We start from the raw sequence: 22,073 nt of genomic DNA, 5'->3' as shown, positions 1-22,073 counted from the left end.
CGGGTCATGAAACACTTAGAAATTGCTCAAAAGGACTCTTCAGAAGTACCTTTCGATTCAAACAGTAAGGTATGAATTCAATAAAAATGTTTATACTTTCCACTCACAAAGAGATCCACTGATCCAATAAAAATTTGTACTTCGCTCCAGGCAAACATTCAGGCAGGAACTGTGTTCTCCATCCTCCCGAGTGGCTTGCTTCTAAAATTTTCTGCTCTGTGTGTGCACTCAGGCAGGGGTTGTGCGTTCCTCCTTACTGAGCTGTGCGCTCCTGTGGATTGTCTATTGAATCTGTGTGCATGATCATGCAGGAGTTGTGCGTTCCTCCCTCCTGAGCTGTGCGCTCCTGTGGATTTTCTACTGAATCTGTGTGCATGTTCATGCAGGAGTTGTGCGTTGCTGCCGCCTGGGCTGTGCGCTCCTGTGGATTTTCTATCAAATCTGTGTGTGTGTTCATGCAGGAGCTGTGCGTTGCTCCCTCCTGAGCTGTGTGCTCCTGTGTATTTTCTATTGAATCTGTGTGCGCGCTCATGCAGGAGTTGTGCGTTGCTGTCTCCTGAGCTGTACGTCCTGTGGATTTTCTATTGAATCTGTGCGTGTTTATGCTGGAGTTGTGCGTTGCTGCGTCCTGAGCTGTGCGTCCTGTGGATTTTCTATTGAATCTGTGTGAGCGCTCATGCAGGAGTTGTGCATTCCTCCCTCCTGAGCTGTGCGCTCCTGTGGATTTTCTATTGAATCTCTGTGTGTGTTCATGCAGGAGTTGTGCGTTGTTGCCTCCTGAGCTGTGCGTTCCTGTGGATTTTCTATTGAATCTGTGTGCATGTTCATGCAGGAGTTGTGCGTTCCTCCCTCCTGAGCTGTGCGCTCCTGTGGATTTTCTATTGAATCTGTGTGCGCGCTCATGCAGGACTTGTGCATTGCTGCCTCCTGAGCTGTGCGCTCCTGTGGATCTTCTATTGAATCTGTGTGCGCGCTCATGCTGGAGTTGTGCGTTGCTGCCTCCTGAGCTGTGTCCTACTGTGGATTTTCTATTGAATCTGTGTGCGTGTTCATGCTGGAGTTGTGCGTTGCTGCCTCCTGAGCTGTGCGCTCCTTTGGATTTTCTATTGAATCTGTGCGTGTTCATACAGGAGTTGTGCTTTCCTTCCTCCTAGGCTGCACCGCTCTGAACGATCTTTTGAGCTATCAATTGGTGCACAAAATTACAGGGCTTATAATATATCAAAATTTGTCTGAAAGTTTAGTTACTCTTTAAACGTTAATAAATGTACTACCAAATTATGGAATTAAAGCATGAAATATTAAGACTGCACCATCAGAGGTTTAAGAAGCTTACGTTTTACTGTGGCTCTTTGAAGAAGAACAATATGAAAATGCAATGCACCTGTGATTTAGATAAAGGTGGAGCAGGACTAGTGGGTTGCTGTAACCTGATACATTGTGTATACTGTATAAAGTAATTGCTAACCAACTTTTCACATGGCATGCAACTCATTGATGAGATATGACCACTGGTGTGTTGTAGAAATCTATTGGCACTGTTTTACAACTCTCTATGACTTGGTGGTTGCACAGATTAACTTAAAGACCAACAAAAAACATTAAGAACTCAAAGACCTCGCAACACAATGCTGGAACACTGTTATATTAATGATAATAGTTTTATTTCTATAGCGCCAACATATTCCGCAGTGCTTTATAATTACAATTTACAATAATAAGTACAACGTTCTTATCATGTATGGTCTGTCCATCATTATAATAAATAGCGGCATTTATTTTACTCACTTATATAGCGTCATTAATTCCGCAGCACTTTACCGATATTATCGGCACTGCCCCCATTGGGGCTCACAATCTACATTCCCTATCACTATGTCTTTGGAATGTGGGAGGAAACTGGAGAACCCGGAGGAAACCCCCTACAAATTCGGGGAAAACATACAAACTCCCTGCAGATGTTGTCCATGGTGGGATTTGAAGCCAGGACTCCAGCGCTGCAAGGCTGCAGTGCTAATAACCACTGCATGATTGGTCATCAGCCAGTACGAGACGAGTTACCAAGTGCTATTGGGTGCATGGAGGATGTGGAGACAGATGAATAGGAGGGACCAGATTCTGAGGACAATTTAGAAAGAGGGAACAGGGAAGAATTAGATTAATTAAGCAAGGTGATAGGCCTGTCTAAAGAGATGTGCTTTTAAAGCATGCTCAAAACTATAGGGTTGAGTTATTGGTCGGATTGTCCAGGGTAGTGCATTCTAGAAAACTGGCGCAGCACGAGAGAAGTCTTGGAGATGAAAATACAAAGTTTGGATTATGGAGGTTGTTAGTCTTAGATCAGTTGCAGAACGGAGAGCACGGTTAGAGTGATAGACAGAGATGAGGGAGGAGATATAGGGTGGTGCAGAACATTGGAGCTCAGTCTTTGCTTATTGTCAGTAGCAGGGAGAATATTAGCATGGTGCCTATGCAAAATGCAGCTTTAATATTTCTGGATTTCTTGACAATATATGTGTGAGTGGTGTTTGTTCAAATATACTATAATACCTATCACATACACTATATATACCTATGGCATTACTAACCGGTACGCAGCACCCATGTGGAACCCACAGCCTCCTCTGCAATATGTAAGCCGTCTGGCCTCCAAGTCACGAATGGAATCGGCCCAAGCCTAAGGGCCTCCGTACACATTAGATGTTCTGTGGACCGAATGATCCTTCAACCATCAGCTATCTCTTCCTCCTCCCCTAATACACATGGTTAGGCCAAGCCGAACGCTCATGTGGCGCCCCTGAGGGTTCGACCGCCACAGGAATGCTGTACTTCTGCAATGGAGTGTGGTGTTCCTCCTCTGAGGTAAGGCCAGTGTGATGGTAGTGACCTAACCTTTTGCATCCAACACCACATTCCACCAGAGGGAGCTAGTATGCACTAGATGCTGCTCCCCTGGTTACAGGGAGACTGGGGAACACAAAGTGGTAGGAACCAGTTAGTGGGTGTGGGTGGAGGAACAGTTAGTTAGTTACACTTCTAATTTCATATTTAATAGAATGCCATCTTTGATCTTGGTCCTGTCCTTCTGTCCTTTGGTTCTTCTGTGGTCCATCAGTCTAGCCTTTGCTAGTCTGTCGGCTGTCACTGTGCTGTCAAAATACTGTGTGTAATGTGACTTCCCTCCGGGAGCGCAGATACTGTGTGGGCCTGCACCGGCATGGGACACAGCCCTCGTACCCCGATCTTTGGAACGAGAGGTAGGTTGCAGACAAGGAATGTCTCAACCCGGCCGAGGACCAGGATCAAGAAGGCCCGGGAGCTTTAAAGTGTGGCTCCCTAGCAAATGGGTCCCGGGGAGGATGCAGACGGAGCGGAGCACGCCACCTGTCCTCGCCTACCTGATCTATTCAGGGGGATTCCGGCTGCAAGAGGGGTACCGACCCCCGACACCCGACCTCATACTCTACGTCCAGGACGGGAAAGCCCGGTTAGGCCCTGAGGATCCCACCGGGCGTCGGATGGAGAGGAATTGCCACCCGAGACCTACACCTGAGAGGAGCTCAGAGGGAGACCCGGCCTATCTACACACGCACAGACGGGAAAGGGTGAAGCCTGTAGTGCAGGAACACTCTGGTGCAGGGTCGCTACCAAACACTGGACTTCCTCGGAGGTAGTCGGACCCCCATCCCTGGTGGCCGCAGGACTCCGCGAGGAGCAGGGAGTCGCCTTCCTGCTAATATCTCTGAGTGAGTAAAGCCTTGGAAGTTCACCCCTATGGCCTCCGGACTGTTCATTACGCGCCATACCACGCGACGCGGTGCCCGTACTCTCCCGCGCTACTGCTACCCCCCTTCATCCTGCCTTGCCTGCCCTGAGGCCACGCTCCGCCTGTGGGGAGCAGCGAGAACTTTAGCCGCCATGACACCAGGCCTCAGCGGACTGTAGCGGCGCTGGTGGCCCTTCACCAGACACCACAGGTGGCGTAGTCGTTAATCAGCCACTCAACCCGGAATAGCCCACACCATCTCTTTCTAATGTGACGGCCCTGAGCACGGGTCGAGCCCGGGCCACGGCTGCATCCCATCTCTTCAACGCAGGGCCCGACACCGAGTCCCCCAACAACCAGGGTAAAACACGGGCTTTCTGAGTAGAGGCGTCACACTCATATATTCTCAAAATGGAGGGTGGCAGGCAGCTAGGGCAGTGGCTTATCTCCTGAAAAACACAAGGGTCAGGCATTAAAAATCAAACAGCCACAGTCCTACCTTTATCTCCTCTGACATCATCTGTACAGGAAGAGTCAAGAAGCCCCTGTACTCGTTACACTGTTGGCAAATCCCGCTTTTTGGATTAGCCGACCTAGCGGATGTCATCGTTGGCATGACGCCGCGCCAATCCAGCTAATCAAAAGAGGAAAAGGCAGGTCGGAGGCTTCCGTCCAGTGGCCATAGAATACTGACCTGGCCTCTGGACTTGTGTCCTATGAATCGATTCACTCATGTCTCATATTTACCTATCTTCAAAAATGACTCATGAACTGTCATCATCGATTTACACTACTATACACAACATAAGCATCAAAAACGTTTTGTAGAAACTACGTGAAAGTGGATAAATTGGCTCACATTTATCAGTTTACCCCAGCTTCTGGAGTAAAATGAAATGCATTTTTTGAGTGTATTGAAAAAGTTGCCATGGAGTACAGAGAAGGGGCATGGACTCTCAGGCTATGTGCACATAGAGATTTTTTGAGGCAGTCAAATACAGTCAAAAACGAGTATTCTAGCTGAAACCTTTTCAGGAAATGCTCGTTGTTTCGGGAGTTTTTGGAAGAGTTTGTCAATTCCTGAAGCATTTATTGAAGCAGGTTTGAAGAGTTTTTGAAGCATTTTGGAATAGTTTTTGTTCTTGAAAAAAATTTTTTGCAGCCTTTTGATTGGACAGTGCCTAGTTTGGAGCGCATTCCATCAGGAGACGTTTAAAGAAGTTACATGCACAAAAGTGCATCCAACAGGCATTTTTCAAGTTTTGAATAGGAAAAAAACATCTCAAAAGACTGAACATAAGAGCAGCAAAGTGGGTTTACAATGGAAATGTATTGGAAGAGTCAAGAATTTTTTTGAGAAAAAAAAATTCAGAAAAAAATCCATATTGATATATCTTTAGGGTAAGTTCACACAACCATATAAAAATCATTCAGAGTTTCATCCAGAAAAATGGGATGATTTTTTTTTCTCACTTGTCATACGTGTGCAATCGTTTTTTTTACAGCAACAGCTATTAAAGAGGTCATCCACTACTTTTACATTGATTGCCTATCCTTAGGATAGGTCATCAATGTTTGATCGTCCGGGGTCTGACACCCGGCACCCCCACCGATCAGATGTTATCGGCTGCCGCCCATAAGTACTCAATTGTGGACCTTGGCTGTCTACTTGTAGTGGCCGGAGCTTGGTACTGCACATCTGCCTCCTGTTAAAATCAATAGGAGACAGATGTGTAGCACCCCATAGTGGCCAGAACAAGTAGACAGCCAAGCTCCGCAAGTAAGTACTTCCAGCTAGTGGCCGCTGCCGGCACCGATAACAGCTGAACGGCGGGGGGTGCTGGGTGTCGGACCCCGGCCAATCAGACATTGATGACCTATCCTAAGAAGTTTGCTTCTTTCTTATCTTGGATTAATTCACTGTCAATTTATGAGTAAAGTCTGTAATCATTGAAGACAGATTTTCCCATTACTGAGATAGGAGATGACAGTTGGTGCTTTTAAAATTCCGTGGAGAGGGGAGGAGCTAGAGCCTGACACATTCTACTGCAAGTTCCACAGAACATTATGAGCACTAACTGTCATCTCCTATCTCCGTAATGGGAAAGTCCTGTCATCACTGAATACAGATTTTACCCATGAATTGAGAATTTTGAGAATGAAAGATCAGTCCAGGAGGAGAAAGAAGCATATTTCTCTGATGAGATATATTACAAAGTTTATTATTTTCATTTGTGCTATTGATTTATGAGAAAAAAAATTAAAACAAGGGTTATTATTATTATTTAGCTACTTAAGGACGCAGCCATAGTTTGTTTTTGTCCTTTCATTTTTTCCTCTCCTTTTTAAGACAGCCATAATTTTTTTTGTTTTTCTGCTGACATAGACTTTTGAAGGCTTGTTTTTGCGGGTCTAGTTGTAGTTTTGTATGACACCATTCATTTTACCATATGAATTAAGGGTAAATGGCAAAAAAAATTCAAGTGAGGTTAAACGGTGAAAAAACCCCCTCAATTCTGACATTGTTTTTGAGGTTCTACGGCGTTAATTGTGCAGTAAAATTAGCTGATAATATGAATCTCCAGATCAGCTCAATTATGGAGATACCAAACATGCATATTTTTTTTTATAACTATATTAGTGATTTAAACAATTCTGAACTTTGTAAAAAAAAATAATTTGGTTTGTATCACCATTTTCTGAGATTTTTTTTTATTTTTCCATCACTGGAGCATTTTGATGGCCTGTTATTTAGTGAGATGAGCTGGTGCTTTTCTGAATAAAATGTTGGGGTACATACTGTGTTTTGATAGTTTCTTATTGCATTTTTTGTTGTGTTGCAAGAACCAAAAAACTGCATTTCTGGTGATTCGATCCCTTCTACTCTTTACATTTTGATAGATCGGACTTTTATGGATGCTGTGATACCAAATATAGAATATTTTTTATTTTTTAGATTTCTTTAATTTTAACTGGGGAAAAAAAGATTAAAACATTTATATATTTAATGTTTTTAAAAAGTTTTCTTTCTTTTAATTGTTTTAGTTCCTGTTAGATGACTTGAACCTACGATTGTTTGATTGCTGCTACCAGGCTTGGACTGGCCCACAGGGGAACAGGAGAATTCCCTGGTGGGCCCTGTGATCTTGTGGGCCTCCCACCACCTGTATGAACAGTACTTGGCACCATATACTATATTCACTATGTACAGACACAAAGCATCTCAAACTTCATTTAAAAAAACTATCTAGTTTATTATCATATATAAGTAGAGGTAAATTTGTGCATGAGGGTGACGTAATATTTGCATGTGACTGATCGGGGGGGCTCCAGAATCAATGGTAGTGATGATCCCTTGGCACTACGGTCCAACACTGGCTTCTAAAATATATAGCAATGGTATTGCTGTATATAGAAAAAAAAATCTGTGTCTTCTATGATGCCTAGCTTATGGCTGGTCGTTGTAGAAGAAATCACAACAGGCACAGGGGCCTTCGGCTGCCAACTATGTTGGCCAAATCCACCAATATGAACAGGTTCAGACAATGGTCTAATGTGTATGGGTGTGTCGGCCAACTGATGGTCGGTGGAGATGTTGACAAGGCATGTCTGATTTGGGACTGGCAATCAAGTTGTTCTCCTGGCGATAGAGAAAACAGGAGTGTTCGGTCAAATGAGTGCACCTATGCATTGGAGAGATGACCGATATGGTCAATGCATTGGTTGGTCGACAACCATTTGATGTGTATGTGGGCCTTTATGCTGTGCTAACATACATTAGGTATGTTATGCAAAAGTAGAGGACAGATAGAGTTAGGGAATATAACTGCAAGGTCAGACTGCAGAGTTCTTGTCTCTTATCATGGAGACACTTGGTCTGCATTGGAACTTTAAAAACAAAATGGTAGGAATTTTTTTAATGAAATCTATGCAAAGTTTCTTAAAGTGGTTGTCCACTACTTTGTCATTGATGATCTATCCTTAGAATAGGTCATCAATGTCTGATCGGTCGGGGTCCGACACCCGACACCCCCGCCAATCAGCTGTTCTCGTGTCTTGGCGTTGGCCGCCGGCTGGATCTGCTTGTTTGCAGATCTGCTCCATTTTTTGATAGTGAAATCAATAGGAGGTGGATGTATAGTACTCGGCCACGGCCATTATCAGAAGACGGAGCAGCTCAGCAATGGATAATTTTTGGCCGGCGGCCGCGGCCAACACCGAGAACAGCTGATCGGCGGGGGTGCCGGGAGTAGGACCCTGACTGATCAGACATTGATGACCTATCCTAAGGATAAGTCACCAATGGAAAGGTAGTGGACAAATGTTTGTGAAGGTGAACAAAGCCTTTATTGGCTAAACAAGTTAGTTACATAAGAATAAATTAACCAATCCCACATCACTGCTTAACTCTACAGGTTTTCTTTCAGGATTTAAAAAACTGGGCAATTACTCCTATCGGACCTGAAATGATGGCCAACAGGCAAAGTCAAATTTGCTAATTAACTTACATTGGCTGTCCATAACTTTTACACTGATGACCTATCCAACAGTGGTAATGAAAGCCTAACGGGTGGGTGAGATGGATGTCGGACCCACACCGGTCTGATATCAACGGCCTATCCAATAGATGGGTCATCAATTTCAATGTAGTGGACAAGGCCTTTAAAGAAGAGGGACTTTATTAACAAGCTCTTCGAATGGCTGTTGTACTGTCTATTTTTGCTGTTTTATCGTGCTCTGTGGATACTATTTTGATTGTTGATCGAATTGATCGACACTCAGATTCAGGAGGGAAAGATCTACTTTTTAGGGAAGACTGGATCATGCATTATGGATTTACTTTTACCTCATTCCCATTATCCTTTCTCATCCCTCGGTTGAACATAATGGACAGATGACTTTTTTCCCAACCATACTAATTTTATTACCATTGAATATATATCTCAGCATATGATTGGTATTAAACCAATTTAAACCAAAAATTGCGACTAAAAAAAGAGACTTCTGCCATCAAAAGATTTGTTACTCTAAAATTTTCCAACGCTCTGAAGCCTAGGGGAAATGAATGCAATGGATTTGGGTTTGCGTTCCTAGCCCATTCTATGGTCACGGTAAATCTAAATCTGGTTCTGTGATTAGAGTAAATGACCCTAGTGACCATCCCATGGTTGTGATCTTGGATGGATGGTGACAATCTCCCACCCCGGCCCAGGAACAATCCAGTCTATGCAGTGATAATCTAGAAGGTATGGAAATCATCTGGACTGGCATGCACACCGAGCTCTGGCAATGGTGGACATACAATGCTGTGGTGGTCAATTGTAATGTGCAAAGAATGACATATTTTGTTTTTTTGATAAACCATATAGACATTGCGGTGATTTAAAACTGTACAATGTCTAAAACATAAAGCATTTTTCTACGGCTGAAGTGGACATGTCGTATGGTACACAGTGTCCTAAATAGACCATGACTGCCATAAAATCTGCAGGACGATGTTACCAGCACATTGCAGACAGTAACAGGATCTCCCACCTGTCCTTCCATTTGGTATGGGATAGCCAAGCTCCCTCATTCCAAGATGATGTACAGTACACATCCCATAAACCCTCTTTGGGACTCTCCAGGATATCATTACCCTAAAAATAGCATTCTAAGAAGCTGACAGATTTGTGGGTTTGGCTAGATGCCTAAAAAATAAAATATGGTATTTTTTAAGAAGCCTTAGTAAGATAGACGTATTAATTGACCATGACAAAAACACTTAATTTGCTACTACTAAATAGAATCAATAAAGGCTATGTGGGGTCTCATACTGTACACTGGGGGCTATGTAATGGCTCATGCTATATATTGGGGACTATGTTGAGTCTTATTCTGTATAAAGCGGCTATGTGGGGTCTCATACTGTATATAGGAGGCTATGTGAGGGCTCATGCTATATATAAAGGGCTGTGTTTTGGTGTTCATACTGTATATGGGGGCTGTGTGTGGACTCATACTGTATATAGATGTGTGTGTGGGCTCATACTGTATATAGGGGGCTATGTGTGGGCTCATACGCTATATAGGGCCTATGTGTGAGATTATACTGTGTATAGGGGACTGTGTGGGGCCTCATACAGTATATGGGGGTGTCAGCATACTTAATTCTGCTCAATATTAAGTGATACAGTTAATATTAAAATTAATAATTATAATTAATATGTTGATATTAATATTGAGCAGAATTAATTTCAGCCTAATGTTTCGGCCTCCACAACAGTCACAGTCTCTCATGTGGCCCCTCGTGAAAATTAATTTCCCACTCCTGCTATAGAGGAATATTAGGAGTACTTATTTTTGGAAAATGATAGTCTAGTTTTAGATTCATGGTAGCATTGTGCTAATATTGTTTTTTTTAAATAATTTTATCTATTATAGAATTAAAAAATTGTAAAATCCTTAATATATCAATGTCACAAGTCTTATCGGTTACAGTCATGGGCTTTAAAGAACATTTCTTCCTAAAAATAAAAGCTCGGTGGTAAATATAGGTCCTAGGGTTGTCCTAGTCCATCATGCTGTGAAAGTTTTTTCCAACCGTGTCTTAGTTATATTTTTTAAGTAAAGCCGAGTGGCGAAGAATCTTCAATGATCTTATGATCACTCGGAAGCAAATAAATCATGACAATGGTTGGCCAGTATCAAGCTAGATTCACACGTTGCGAATTTAGTACAGATTTCTAAACTGCGTGGAAACACAACAAAACAATCCTTTCCATTGGTTTAACCTGACCTACAGATATGGACCCAATTGAAATGAATGAATAAAATCCGTACCATAAAATAAAAAACGTGATGTGTGAACGTAGCCTCAATGGGCTTTTACTCACTGAGTCATGTACTGTTTAAACAGATAGAGCTCCATTTCTCCTTTATGAATCCCTTACACATGCTTAAAGGGGTTATCTCATGTTCAATCTTCCGGAGCCCACCCCTTCCTGCCTGTTGGGGGGTGAAGCACTCTTGAGTGATTGACAGTTCGGACCAGTGTCATGGTTGTTCTGCTGGTTCAAATTGTGCACTATCCTTTGCTACTTACTATATGAGTCAGAGCTGCATTGGAGAAGTGCAGAGGCCCTTCAGAGCAGCGCTTACAAGCTGTTAAAAAAGAGTTGGAGGAATGCGCTCCTTTACCGAGGAAACTGGCCACTACTGATAAACTGCAGAGGTGGCTAACAACCTAGGCAAAATTTGAAACACAATAAAATTAAAAATCTAGAGAAGGGAGAGGATTTTTCATAAAAGGCAAAGTTACCAGTTTTGACCCATCTAAAAAGATGAGAAGAACCCTTGAAATGTAGGAAATAGAAAGAATTTCTTGTGAACGTAAATCATAATTCATTGAATTTTTTAAATCAAATTAATTTATTACGTCCAGCTCTATATGTCGGCACGAGCAGAGCATTCAGAGCAATATGTGCCCTTCCTTACCTTGGCTTTTGGTTCAACGTTATATCCTGATATGAGTGGTGCAAAATTACCAGCTTTGAAAAATTCACATGATTTTGTGATGCTCGGTCACAAGATGTCTATGCTATATGAATATCTGTGTGGTCAGCTTGTAGCTGTGATGTAAATCGCAGACTATTTAGGATTTTGCTATATTGTATTGACTTGTTGGTGGCAAGGGTGGACTTGTCAGTGTGTGTGTGGGAGTAAAAGGGCCCTTAGGCCTCATTCAGACATTAGTGATTTTTCCTGTATGCAAAAAAATGATCCGAACGTCAGCAGTGTTTTTCTACCGAGTTTCATCAGTATTTGGTCAGTGTTTCAGCTTTTACCATCACAGTATTGTGACTAGACATTTAAATGTTCACTCATAAGTAATGATGCCAAATTCTGTGCTAAATAGAAAATTCTATCATTGCTATCTATCACAGTCTACCTGCATGAAGGTTCATCATACTATTTCTATGGGGCTCTTTAAGAGGACCTGTCACATCATAAATACCTGGCCTGAACGTCTGGTGGAAATGCTCCTGCCTCCATTAATCCAGCGTTGCCTTTTTTTTTGTTGTTGCACCTCTCCATTCCTGAGATATAACCCCTTTGTCTTATTGGTATGGTCCTCATGTAGACTTCCATAGAGAAGAGTTGAGGACCACCTTCCTTGGCTAACAAAACTAGATTTACATACAGGAAAGAGGGGACCATATCTTAGGAATGGAGTGGTGAAGAAACAAAAGAAAAACAACGCCGGATTCAGGAGAATGGCGACAATTACGCCAATATGTTAAAAATATGCATTTTTAACATATATCTAAAAAATTACATATTTATGGCAAGTGAAAGGTCCTTTGTAAAGATTGAAGCCTAATGCCAAACCATCAAATTCTGCAAATTCTTGCATTGGGATTTAGACCGTTTAGCCATGAAGATATATTTATCCCTGAGATGGCCATCTTCTCTATTGAGAAGGTTTTTCCACCCAAGTAAAACAAATACTCATTGTCATTCATTTAGGTAATTTTTGGGGACTCTCTTATCGTACCAATAAATCATATGGGTTTTACGCTCTACTAGCAATATGAGTAACCCGTCCACCATTCATTTTGTCCTCACAGACCTTCACAGCCTGGTGTAACTCTCACCTCAGGAAAGCCGGGACACAAATTGAGAACATAGAGGAAGATTTTAGAAATGGCCTGAAACTGATGTTACTGCTTGAGGTTATCTCCGGTAAGTGGAAGACAATGAGGCACTTTATTGTATTTATGATCTGAACCAGTCATAACTCATTAGTATTGTGTCTATGGAAGCTCAGATTAATTATTACCCTGGCGTCATGAGCAACCATTTTTTGGGGCCTTTTAGGGTACAAGGATCCAGGCCCCCAAGAGTCAAACTTTTTATCATCACCCTTTCTAAAACACGTGCTTACTATACGCAAACTGTGTAGGGACAGAGATTGCATCAAAGGGTTAGTCTGAAGATTTAAAGTTAAAGGTAACTAATGCATTGATGGGGGTGCAATCACTGGAACCCCGTTGATCAGGACCCTATCAGAGTGGAGCGGTTGTCTCGCATGTGATGACTATATTTCACCATTTCTCCTTAGGACTCTCGAAGATAGTGAGTACATTCGACTATACTCCTCAGTCCTATAGATAAGGTATGGTGTACGCATGTGGTCACCACTCCATTCTGATGGAGTATTTCGGAGGCCCATTCTTGGGATCTCTCCTAGCCCCATAGAGAATGAATGAAGCGTTGGCGCACACGCACGGTCACCGCTCAATTCTGATGGGGCATTTCAGTGGCTGGGGCCCCCACTGATCCACAAGTTTTCACCAATTCTGTGGATATGTCATAATAACTTGAAATCTTGGGTATAACCTTTTGACATAATAAAAAACCTGTGTCTCATAATATGGTTTCAAAGGTGGTATGATAGGACAATAGTGTAGGAGAAAACGTTGTGGGCATCTGAGTTACTTCTCTGTCCTTCATTGCAGGAGATATCCATATTTTAGCTGGATTACAATTGTTCCAATCGGTGGGGTAACTTGAAGCTCATGAGCTGAAATGCAAAATCTCCAACAGGGCTCCCAGCTATCCTGGGTCTGAATTAGTTTTTTTTCTTCTAATCTGGGCCAAAGTGACCATTTGAGTCCCTTAGGATTCAAGGCCTGGTGTGACTGCAACCCCTGCACCTAGTATAGTTACACCCCTGGTTCCAGTATATACAAAGAGTATGATAAAACTGGCTACATATGGGATAACCATGCTCCAAATCCTCGTACGACCACTGTCTTTCTCTCTTGATACTATATACTAACTACCATGGGGCATCAGTTTCTGGGTTTTATAGATAGTGCTGTAAAAAAGTGCCGTACATAGGTAAGCACATAAATGGGTCAGATAAACATTGGAAAAATTACTTTGACACCGTGAGGCTGATTTGTGTATAATTTAATTTGGAATTCATAGGTTTTTCATAGGAGTGGGTGATAAATACAGAAGTGGTGACGTGTTTCTATTATACTTTTCCCCTGATTGTTTCACTCCTGATTTTGGCTTACAAATACTGATGTAAAATACTGACCAAATACTGAACGTGTGAACGTGGCCTAATAGTTTTGGCGGCAGATATTCTTTACAACTTTTGTGACACAGATTTAGCCAATGAGTCACAACTTCAATGTTTTCCAGTAAAAATAAATTTGTGAATTTAAAAAAAAGAAAGGAAAAGAAAAAATGACAACTTTTTAGCCTATAGGTAAACATTGAAGTCATGCATCTTTTACAGCCACTTGTGGAGCCTGGGACTAAAAGGTAGAACAAAAGAACTTCAGGTTTGTCTTTTTCCAAACTTCTCACTTTTTTACTGCTCTGTTACAGGGGAAAGACTGCCTAAACCCGACAAAGGAAAAATGCGCTTCCATAAGATCGCCAATGTAAACAAGGCTCTTGACTTTATTGCCAGCAAAGGAGTGAAATTGGTTTCTATCGGTGCAGAGGGTGAGTTGGAGCTATAATTCTTTTGTCCTTACCTTCTATTATGACAAGTGATAAATATATGGCAAGATTTGGTGACATGACCAGGTATACTGATGCAACCACTGGCAGACACAGACAGAAGAGGCCCCTGTGCAAGCACAGTATATGGGACATTTGCAGTCCAATTGATCATTATAATGCACAATTCCTCCTGGTGCAACCAAGGGCCCAAGAGGTAAGGGGGCCAGTAGCTTTGGAGGTGCTAGTGGCCCCCTTTCCTCTTGGGCCCCTGGTTGCACTAATGATATGTGCACCCCTGGATGCAATTATATGGTTATACTGTATACACATCAACAGATGTCTGACAGTCACACGACAATTCTCTCCACTCGCAATAAAAACAAAATGTATTTAATTTTTATCTATAAAATGGAGCAGGTAAAGAGGTGGAGGACAAAATGAAATTAGGGACTGGGATAGTGAGAAAACAATTAAAGGGGTTGTTCAACACCAGAACAACTTTTTTTTTCTAGGCATGAATAGTTGCAAAATAGTAAACGGAGGAATACACACCTTTCAATATCCCCACGGTCAGTGCCAGCTCCAGAAACCATGTCTGCTCCATTAAGAGCTCATCAGCATCACTGCAGCCTGTGATTAGACATGTTCCTCTAGTCACCTGACCACTGCAGCCAATCATAGGCTGCAGCAGTCCTGGTATTTTCGGAATGGAGAAGGCATTGTTTCCACAGCCGGCGCATACCTCTACTGGACCTATGGATGAAAGGTGATTATATACATATACTATGTTGGCTAACAGCCTATTAGCTTTGTTCTTACTATCAAATCAGATGGGTTGTCTAGCACCTCTGTAAATAAGTACACCCCGCAATTACCGAGACCCTATTTTTCCCCACCATCATTAAATGATAGACATGAAAAAAGAGGGCAGGAGGTAACAGGAAAGTGTTTCTATTTAAGTGGGTGACCGAGGGACAAAAAAACTTGTGACTATTGGAGTAAAATATGCAAGACCGACGGACAAGGAGAGAGATGGAAGTGTAAAGCATTTACAAGTTATATCCAAAGTGAGATTCCCATCCTGAACATGGATATGCCATAAATGTATAGTAAATGTGGGTCCCACCGATCTCAAGTAAGTGCCCTGGTCATGCATAAATGAATAGGAATTGCGACCACCTCTCCACTGGCAGCGAGCCCCCTTCTCGAGACAGATCTAAGTCCCATTGGTAATACTTGCATTTACTAAACCTTTATGGTATATGCCATAAGTTTACTAGATGAGAGGAATACGCCTTTACATTTAATTCAATAACTGTAATAAAAAAGTATTTATGACTTTCAGTAGGAGCAGCAGTTCTGCTTACAGTTAAAGGGAATCTGTCACCAGGTTCTGTCTGTAATCTGCGAGCAGCATGATGTAGGGGCAGAGACCATGATTCCAGCGATGTGTCACTTGCTGGGCTGCTTGCTGTCATTTTGATGCAATACTTGTTTTCTATGCTGCAGATCTAGCAGAGATCGGAATACTGAGCTCTGTATAACCCCGCCCACACCCCTGATTGGCAGTTTCCTTGGAATGCTGAGCTCTGTATAACCCTGCCCACAACACTGATTGGCAGTTTCCTTGGAATGTTGAGCTCTGTTTAACTTCACCCACACCCCTGATTGGCAGCTTTCTGTGTACACTGTATATTGACAGAAAGCTGCTGATCAGTGATGGGAGTGTGGTTGGACTAGGAGGCACAAGACACCTAGATAATCTCCTGCTGATAAAACACTGATTTTATTAAAACAGCAGCACACAGTATAGTAAGTGACATATCGCTGCAATCAGGGTCTCTGTCCCTACATCATGCTGCTCTCATATTACATAGTAAAAACCTGCTGATAGATTCCCTTTAAACATTAAAAACTTTTGCTAATGTTCCTCAGGAAACATGTATGTCTTTGAAATCATGTGCAAATAAAACGGGTCGTATGTACAATTTTGTATATTATTAGATTTTTTAAAGTGAATCTATCATCACATTTTTACCGTTCTTCTATCAAACGTCAGAGCGTTCCTCACATACAGTGCATCTAATATGAAACTGAGTGCATATCACATACATGGAGCCCTGAGGCGGCGCTGGGACATGGCTCTTATCATGCCACTTCTACGTCCATCGACACCAGCGCTAGCTGCTCCGAAATAGCACCTGGAAATAACAATGGAATGGACATGATAAGACGAGGGCTACACATTGAGATCTAATCATTTCCTATGGTGTGACTTTCACCCTAACGCGACTGCAACACAGAGTTGCAAATGTTTCCAAATATTTTTTGATTTTCTGTTGTTGATCGCAATTTACACATGACTTCTTTTTGCGATCGTCACATGTGTATGAGTGTGAATCTCATATCTGTGGTTATGGGATGGAGTCATAGCTCTAAGGCCGGTGCTATACGGTGACAAATGATGTATGACAACAACTCTCAGCAAGGGAAAGGCTGTCAGGGACATGTGTCACCATGTCACTCCAGCCTAAGGCTGCTTTCAGATTGCGTTTAGGCTCACGTCGGGGCTTACGTCCGAACCCCCGCAAAACGGGAATCGGACGTATGTGCCGGAGGGTCCATAGAGTATAATGTTACTGAAAGAGTTAACATGCGCTCTGACGTGCATCATTTTCGGTGAGTGTACGCCCACTGGAGAGGGACACTCAGACGCAGTCTATTACATCTGAGTGTGCGCCTCCAGTAGGCATACACGCACCGAAAATGATGCACGACCCGAAAATGATGCACGACCCGAAAATGATGCACGGCCCGAAAATGATGCACACGTTCACTCTGTCTGCACCATTATAGTCTATGACCCCGTCGGCGCATATATCTGAATACAGACATAAGCTCTGACGTGAGCCACTGAATGGGTTCCTAAACGCAATGTGAAAGCTCCCTTACACACAAATGCATGTAAATGAACGTGAAGTCGCATGTGACGCGCCCCCTGGGCCGTGTGTGGGGGAATACCGGAGCCGGGTCTCTGTGTAATGCTGGGGGTTGTAGTCTCCGTGGCGGCGACCCGGACCCGTGGCTCAGGGTGGTTAAACCAGTGGCGGATCTGTTTACTTGATTTTTAATGTTGAAATGTCCGACTACGCCACCCGTGGATTGCGGTCACTGAGAACCGCCGCTGCGGGGCAGACCGCCGAGGCTGATGTTGTGTGTGCAGCAGAGGGTAGTATAACTCCCCACGGGAGGAGTATAGCCTCAGGGCAGTGAGTGCAGATGGTGGGGGTGATGGTGCGCCGGAGCAGCAGTAATGACTCAGAGTCCAGTGATGCAGTCCAGGGTCTTTACTCACAGTTTTACACTCCAAGCCACTTCTGCAGGTAATGGCTGCCCACGTCGTACTGTGCTCACCAGGTGATGGGCTCGGCCAACTCCCAGGTACCTTTGGAATGCTTTTCAGGACCCCCTTCGTGTGTCCTTTCTCTGGCCCGTCGTACCCCACAATTGACCACGTTTCTGTCCAGCTGCCTCGGGCCTTGGCGGGCAAACGTATGTTCCGTTTCCCTGGGCCCTATATGGTGCCTTCCTAACGGGTGTAGTGAGGGGCCGTAACACGTGCAATGCCACAGCCTCCGGTTACTAGCTGAGGGTAGTTGCTCTCCTCCACTAGATGAGGGATCCGGTTCCCTTTCTTGGCCTGACCCCCCTACTCTGGTAGCGGCGGGCGTACGGTGGCGACTGGCCGGTCCGCACCCCTGGGGTCCCTTCACTCCACTCCTGGAGCCTCCTCCGTTCCTCTCCTCTCCTTTCTTCTCCTCCAGGCCCAGGCCTTGAGACTTGGCCTGCCTGCGGAGCAGAGCCCATTGAGAGCCCCTGTTCCCAGTCTCCTTCTCTCTCTTTCTACTCTCTCCACTTCTCTCTGACTCTAAGATGGTGCCCTCCTTATATACTCCTCCTTACAGTGCACCCTGGATCTACTCTCCCCACCCACACACTACTGGGTTCCCCCTTTCTAGGTGTTCCCTCCCCCCACTCCAGCCAGGGACAGGGGCAGTTGTGCTCACTCTTGGGAGCACTGTCGCCCTGCCCTCCGGAAATGTGGTGTAGTGCATGCGGGTGTTAGGGTCCTGAGCCACACTCCATCCTTACCTGGAAGTGAGATATCACACCTCTGGGTGAGATGCAATACCTCTGTAGCAACCGAATCCTCGGGGCGCTACACATGCAACTTGCAACAGAGGATTGAACACATGTGGAAACATTTGCGACTGTGTTCCTTATTAGGTCTCATTGTCTTGATAAATACTGTTGCATAATCTTAGATCTATGGCTACAGCAGTGTCCCATGACTCCAGTATGTGATTTATACACAGTGCACACATATTAGGAATGCTATTTACAAGTGCTACAGCACAATGTCTGCATGTACCAAGGAAGAAAAGACGGCATGTAACTGACCAGTGATCACCTAAAATATATATATATATATATATATATATATATATATATATACTGTATATATCTCAGATAGTATATAGAGAAGTACAAAAATACACCAATTTATTTTTAGATATATATAGGCACATATACAGAGTCGGGAACATGAACATACCAAAACATTAAAACACAAGTAAAAAATGTAGTGGAGAGTCCGCTGATTATACATCCATCTACTTTAGAAACCTTCCAACATGATCATAAGAATAAATAAGAATCAAAAATCCATATACCCACACAGGCTAGTATTAGAGAATGTCTTTAGTGGCCAATATTGCACAAAATATTGCTTGGCAGGTGTGTCTCCATGGCGACATAAGAATTTGATGTAGCGCGGTGAGGCATTACCCGCCATGCGCTTTTACATTTATTGGTTATCGCCTTGCAGGCGTCGGTCTCCATGGTGACGTTAGAATCTGACGGAGCGCAGGCAGATACCATCTGCGCCTGCGCCACCAAGAGTACTTCCGGTTCATAGTTCGCGTTTCCGCTGTCGAACGCACGCAGCTCCGGCGTCTCATACAGCACAGCTGATCTTCTGGTAACTATCACACTTGGGCTATATATATATATAACGGTGACGTGATGAGTACCTTAAATGCCCCTGACGAAGCCACTGTGTGTGGCGACACGCGTTGGGCACTGAAGGCCCATCTACACCTTTCTGACTGCAGGCTTGTCTGATGTAATATTAGCTGGTGGTATTGCACGTTTGGCTTCTATTTTGCAAAGGTGGCAATGTTTGTTTGAATAGGATTATTGCAGTGTTGTTATCACCTTTATTAGAGGAGATGGGTTTGTCCTAAACCTCGACTTACATTGGTGTGTGACATCACAGTGATTCATATGCATACCATCGCCCCCTATTTGCATTGTATACACTGAAGGCCCATCTACACTGTTCTAACTGCAGGCTTGTCTGATGTGACATTTGTATGTCTGCCCCCATAAAATATTTTGGGTTTTGTGCAATATTGGCCACTAAAGACATTCTCTAATATTAGTAACGCGCCCCCTGGGCCGTGGGGCACCCGGAGCCGGGCCTTGTAGATGCTGGGGGTTGTAGTCACCGTGGCAGCGACCCAGTCGGTGACCCAGGGCGGTCAAACCAGGGTAGTCTATGTGTATCTGTTATATATAGTCCGACTACGCCACCTGTGGAATGCGGTTATTGGTAACCGCCGCTGCGGAGCAGTCCGCTGAAGCTGGTGGTATGCACAGCAAGGTGATGTAACTCCCCACAGGAAGAGTGGAGCTTCAGGGCAGTGTGTATGGATGATGGTAGTTATAGTGCAGGTAGTCAGTAATGACACGGAGTCAGATAGTGCAGTCCCAGGTCTTTTACTCACAATTGTAGCAGTTCCAGATACAGGGCCAGTGTAGGGGCCCATGGCGTCCTGTGTTCACGCAGTGAGGGGCTCGGTCGACCCTCAGGTAACTCCGGAGCATATTACAGCATGTCCTCTCTCTGGCCTGCTCCCTGCACCTCACACCAAGTAGCACTTTTATCCGGTGTTCTCGGGCCTTGGCGGGCGACGTGTGTTCTGTCCCCTGGGTCCTATGCGGCTACCTTCTTAGTGTACTGGTGTGGACTTGTGGCCTGCAGTACTTGAAATGCTGCAGCCTCCGGTTTCCTAGTTGGGCCTTGTAGCCCTGTGCTAGTTGAGGGACCGGTTCCCTTCTTCTGGCCTGACCCCCCTACCTCCTAGTAGCGGCGGGCGTACGGGTTGCTTGCTGCACGGCCCGTACCCCTAGGGTCCCTTCTCTCCTCATTCCTGGAGCCGTCCTGCTCCCTCTCCTTCTCTCCCCAGACTTGGGCCTCAGTGCTAGGCCTGCCTCCGGAGCAGAGCTCGTGCAGAGCCTCTGCTCCTGTCACCTTCCTCCTCTGACTGGACTGAACCAACTCCACCCTGATCTACATAGTTTATAAGGCCGAAAAAAGACAAGCGTCCATCCAGTTCAGCCTATTTCTTGTGCACTGCAGCTATTCCGCAGCGTTGATCCAGGGGAAGGCAACAAAAACCCATGCGGTATAGGCCAATTTACATCATTGAGGAAAAATTCACTTCCCGACTCCAATCTGGCCGTCAGATTAAATCCCTGGATTAATTAACTAAGCATAAGATGTAATTTTATTGTTCTCAAGAAAGGCGTCCAGGCCTCTCTTGAACTCTTTAAGTGAGTTGGACATCACCACTTCCTCTCCCAGAGAGTTCCAGAGTCTCACGGCTCTGACCGTAAAGAATCCCCTTCTATGCTGGTGCAGGAACCTCCTTTCCTCCAGACGCATAGTGTGCCCCCTCGTCTTTGTCACCATCCTTGGTATAAACAGGTCATGGGAGAGATCTCTGTACTGCCCCCTAATGTATTTATACATGTTTATGAGGTCTCCCCTAAGCCTTCTCTTTTCCAACGTAAATAGGCCTAATTTTGACAACCTCTCTGGGTATTCTAGTCCCTCCATTCCCTTTATTACCTTAGTCGCCCTCCTTTGTACCCTCTCTAGCTCCAATATGTCTTTCCTGAGCACCAGATCCCAGAACTGTGCACAATATTCTAAGTGCGGCCTTACCAGCGCTTTATACAAAGGAAGAACAATGTTCTCATCATATGTCCCTATTCCTCTTCTGATGCATGCCATGACTCTATTTGCCTTCGCAGCTGCTGCCTGACACTGGGCACTCCAAATTAATTTGCTATTAACCAAGACGCCCAGGTCCTTCTCCATGTCAGATTTCCCCAACGGTTTCCCATTTAATATGTATGGGTGACTGCTGTTTTTCTTTCCCATGTGCATGACCTTACATTTATCGGCATTGAACCCCATTTGCCATTTTTTGGCCCAACTCCCCAATTTATCTAAATCCTCCTGTAGCTGTGCCCTATCCTCATCTATATTAACTACTTTACAAAGTTTAGTATCATCTGCAAATATTGCTATTTTACTATGCAACCCTTCCACTAGATCATTAATAAATATATTAAATAATATAGGGCCCAAGACAGACCCTTGAGGCACCCCGCTAGTAACCCTGACACACCCTGAGTTTACTCCATTGATAACCACCCTCTGCTTTCTATCACTCAGCCAGCTATTTACCCACTTGCACACATTATCCCCCAGACCAAGCATTCTCATTATATATACCAACCTTTTGTGTGGCACGTTATCAAACGCTTTGGAGAAGTCAAGGTATACAACATCCACTGACTCTCCCCGGTCCAGCTGTGAGCTCACCTCCTCGTAGAAGGCGATCAGGTTTGTTTGGCAGGAGCGATCCCTCATGAATCCATGTTGATA

At 44.1% G+C, this 22,073-nt stretch overlaps 1 protein-coding gene across 1 annotated transcript in view; it reads left to right on the top strand.

Moving 5' to 3' along the window:
• LOC141215208 (alpha-actinin-3) overlaps positions 1 to 22,073 on the top strand; it is a 119,438-nt gene that overhangs the window by 27,079 nt on the left and 70,286 nt on the right. The window contains exons 2-3 of the mRNA XM_073665507.1: positions 12,376 to 12,490; positions 14,153 to 14,272. Coding sequence (XP_073521608.1) covers positions 12,376 to 12,490; positions 14,153 to 14,272 — 235 coding nt within the window. The remainder of the gene's footprint in view (positions 1 to 12,375; positions 12,491 to 14,152; positions 14,273 to 22,073) is intronic.

Source organism: Phyllobates terribilis, unplaced genomic scaffold, assembly GCF_046119375.1.
Source record: "Phyllobates terribilis strain yellow unplaced genomic scaffold, ASM4611937v1 Scaffold_231__1_contigs__length_3143052, whole genome shotgun sequence".
NCBI lineage: Eukaryota > Metazoa > Chordata > Amphibia > Anura > Dendrobatidae > Phyllobates > Phyllobates terribilis.
The sequence above is the reverse complement of the archived record's forward strand: the minus strand, read 5'-3'. Positions and strand labels throughout refer to the sequence as shown.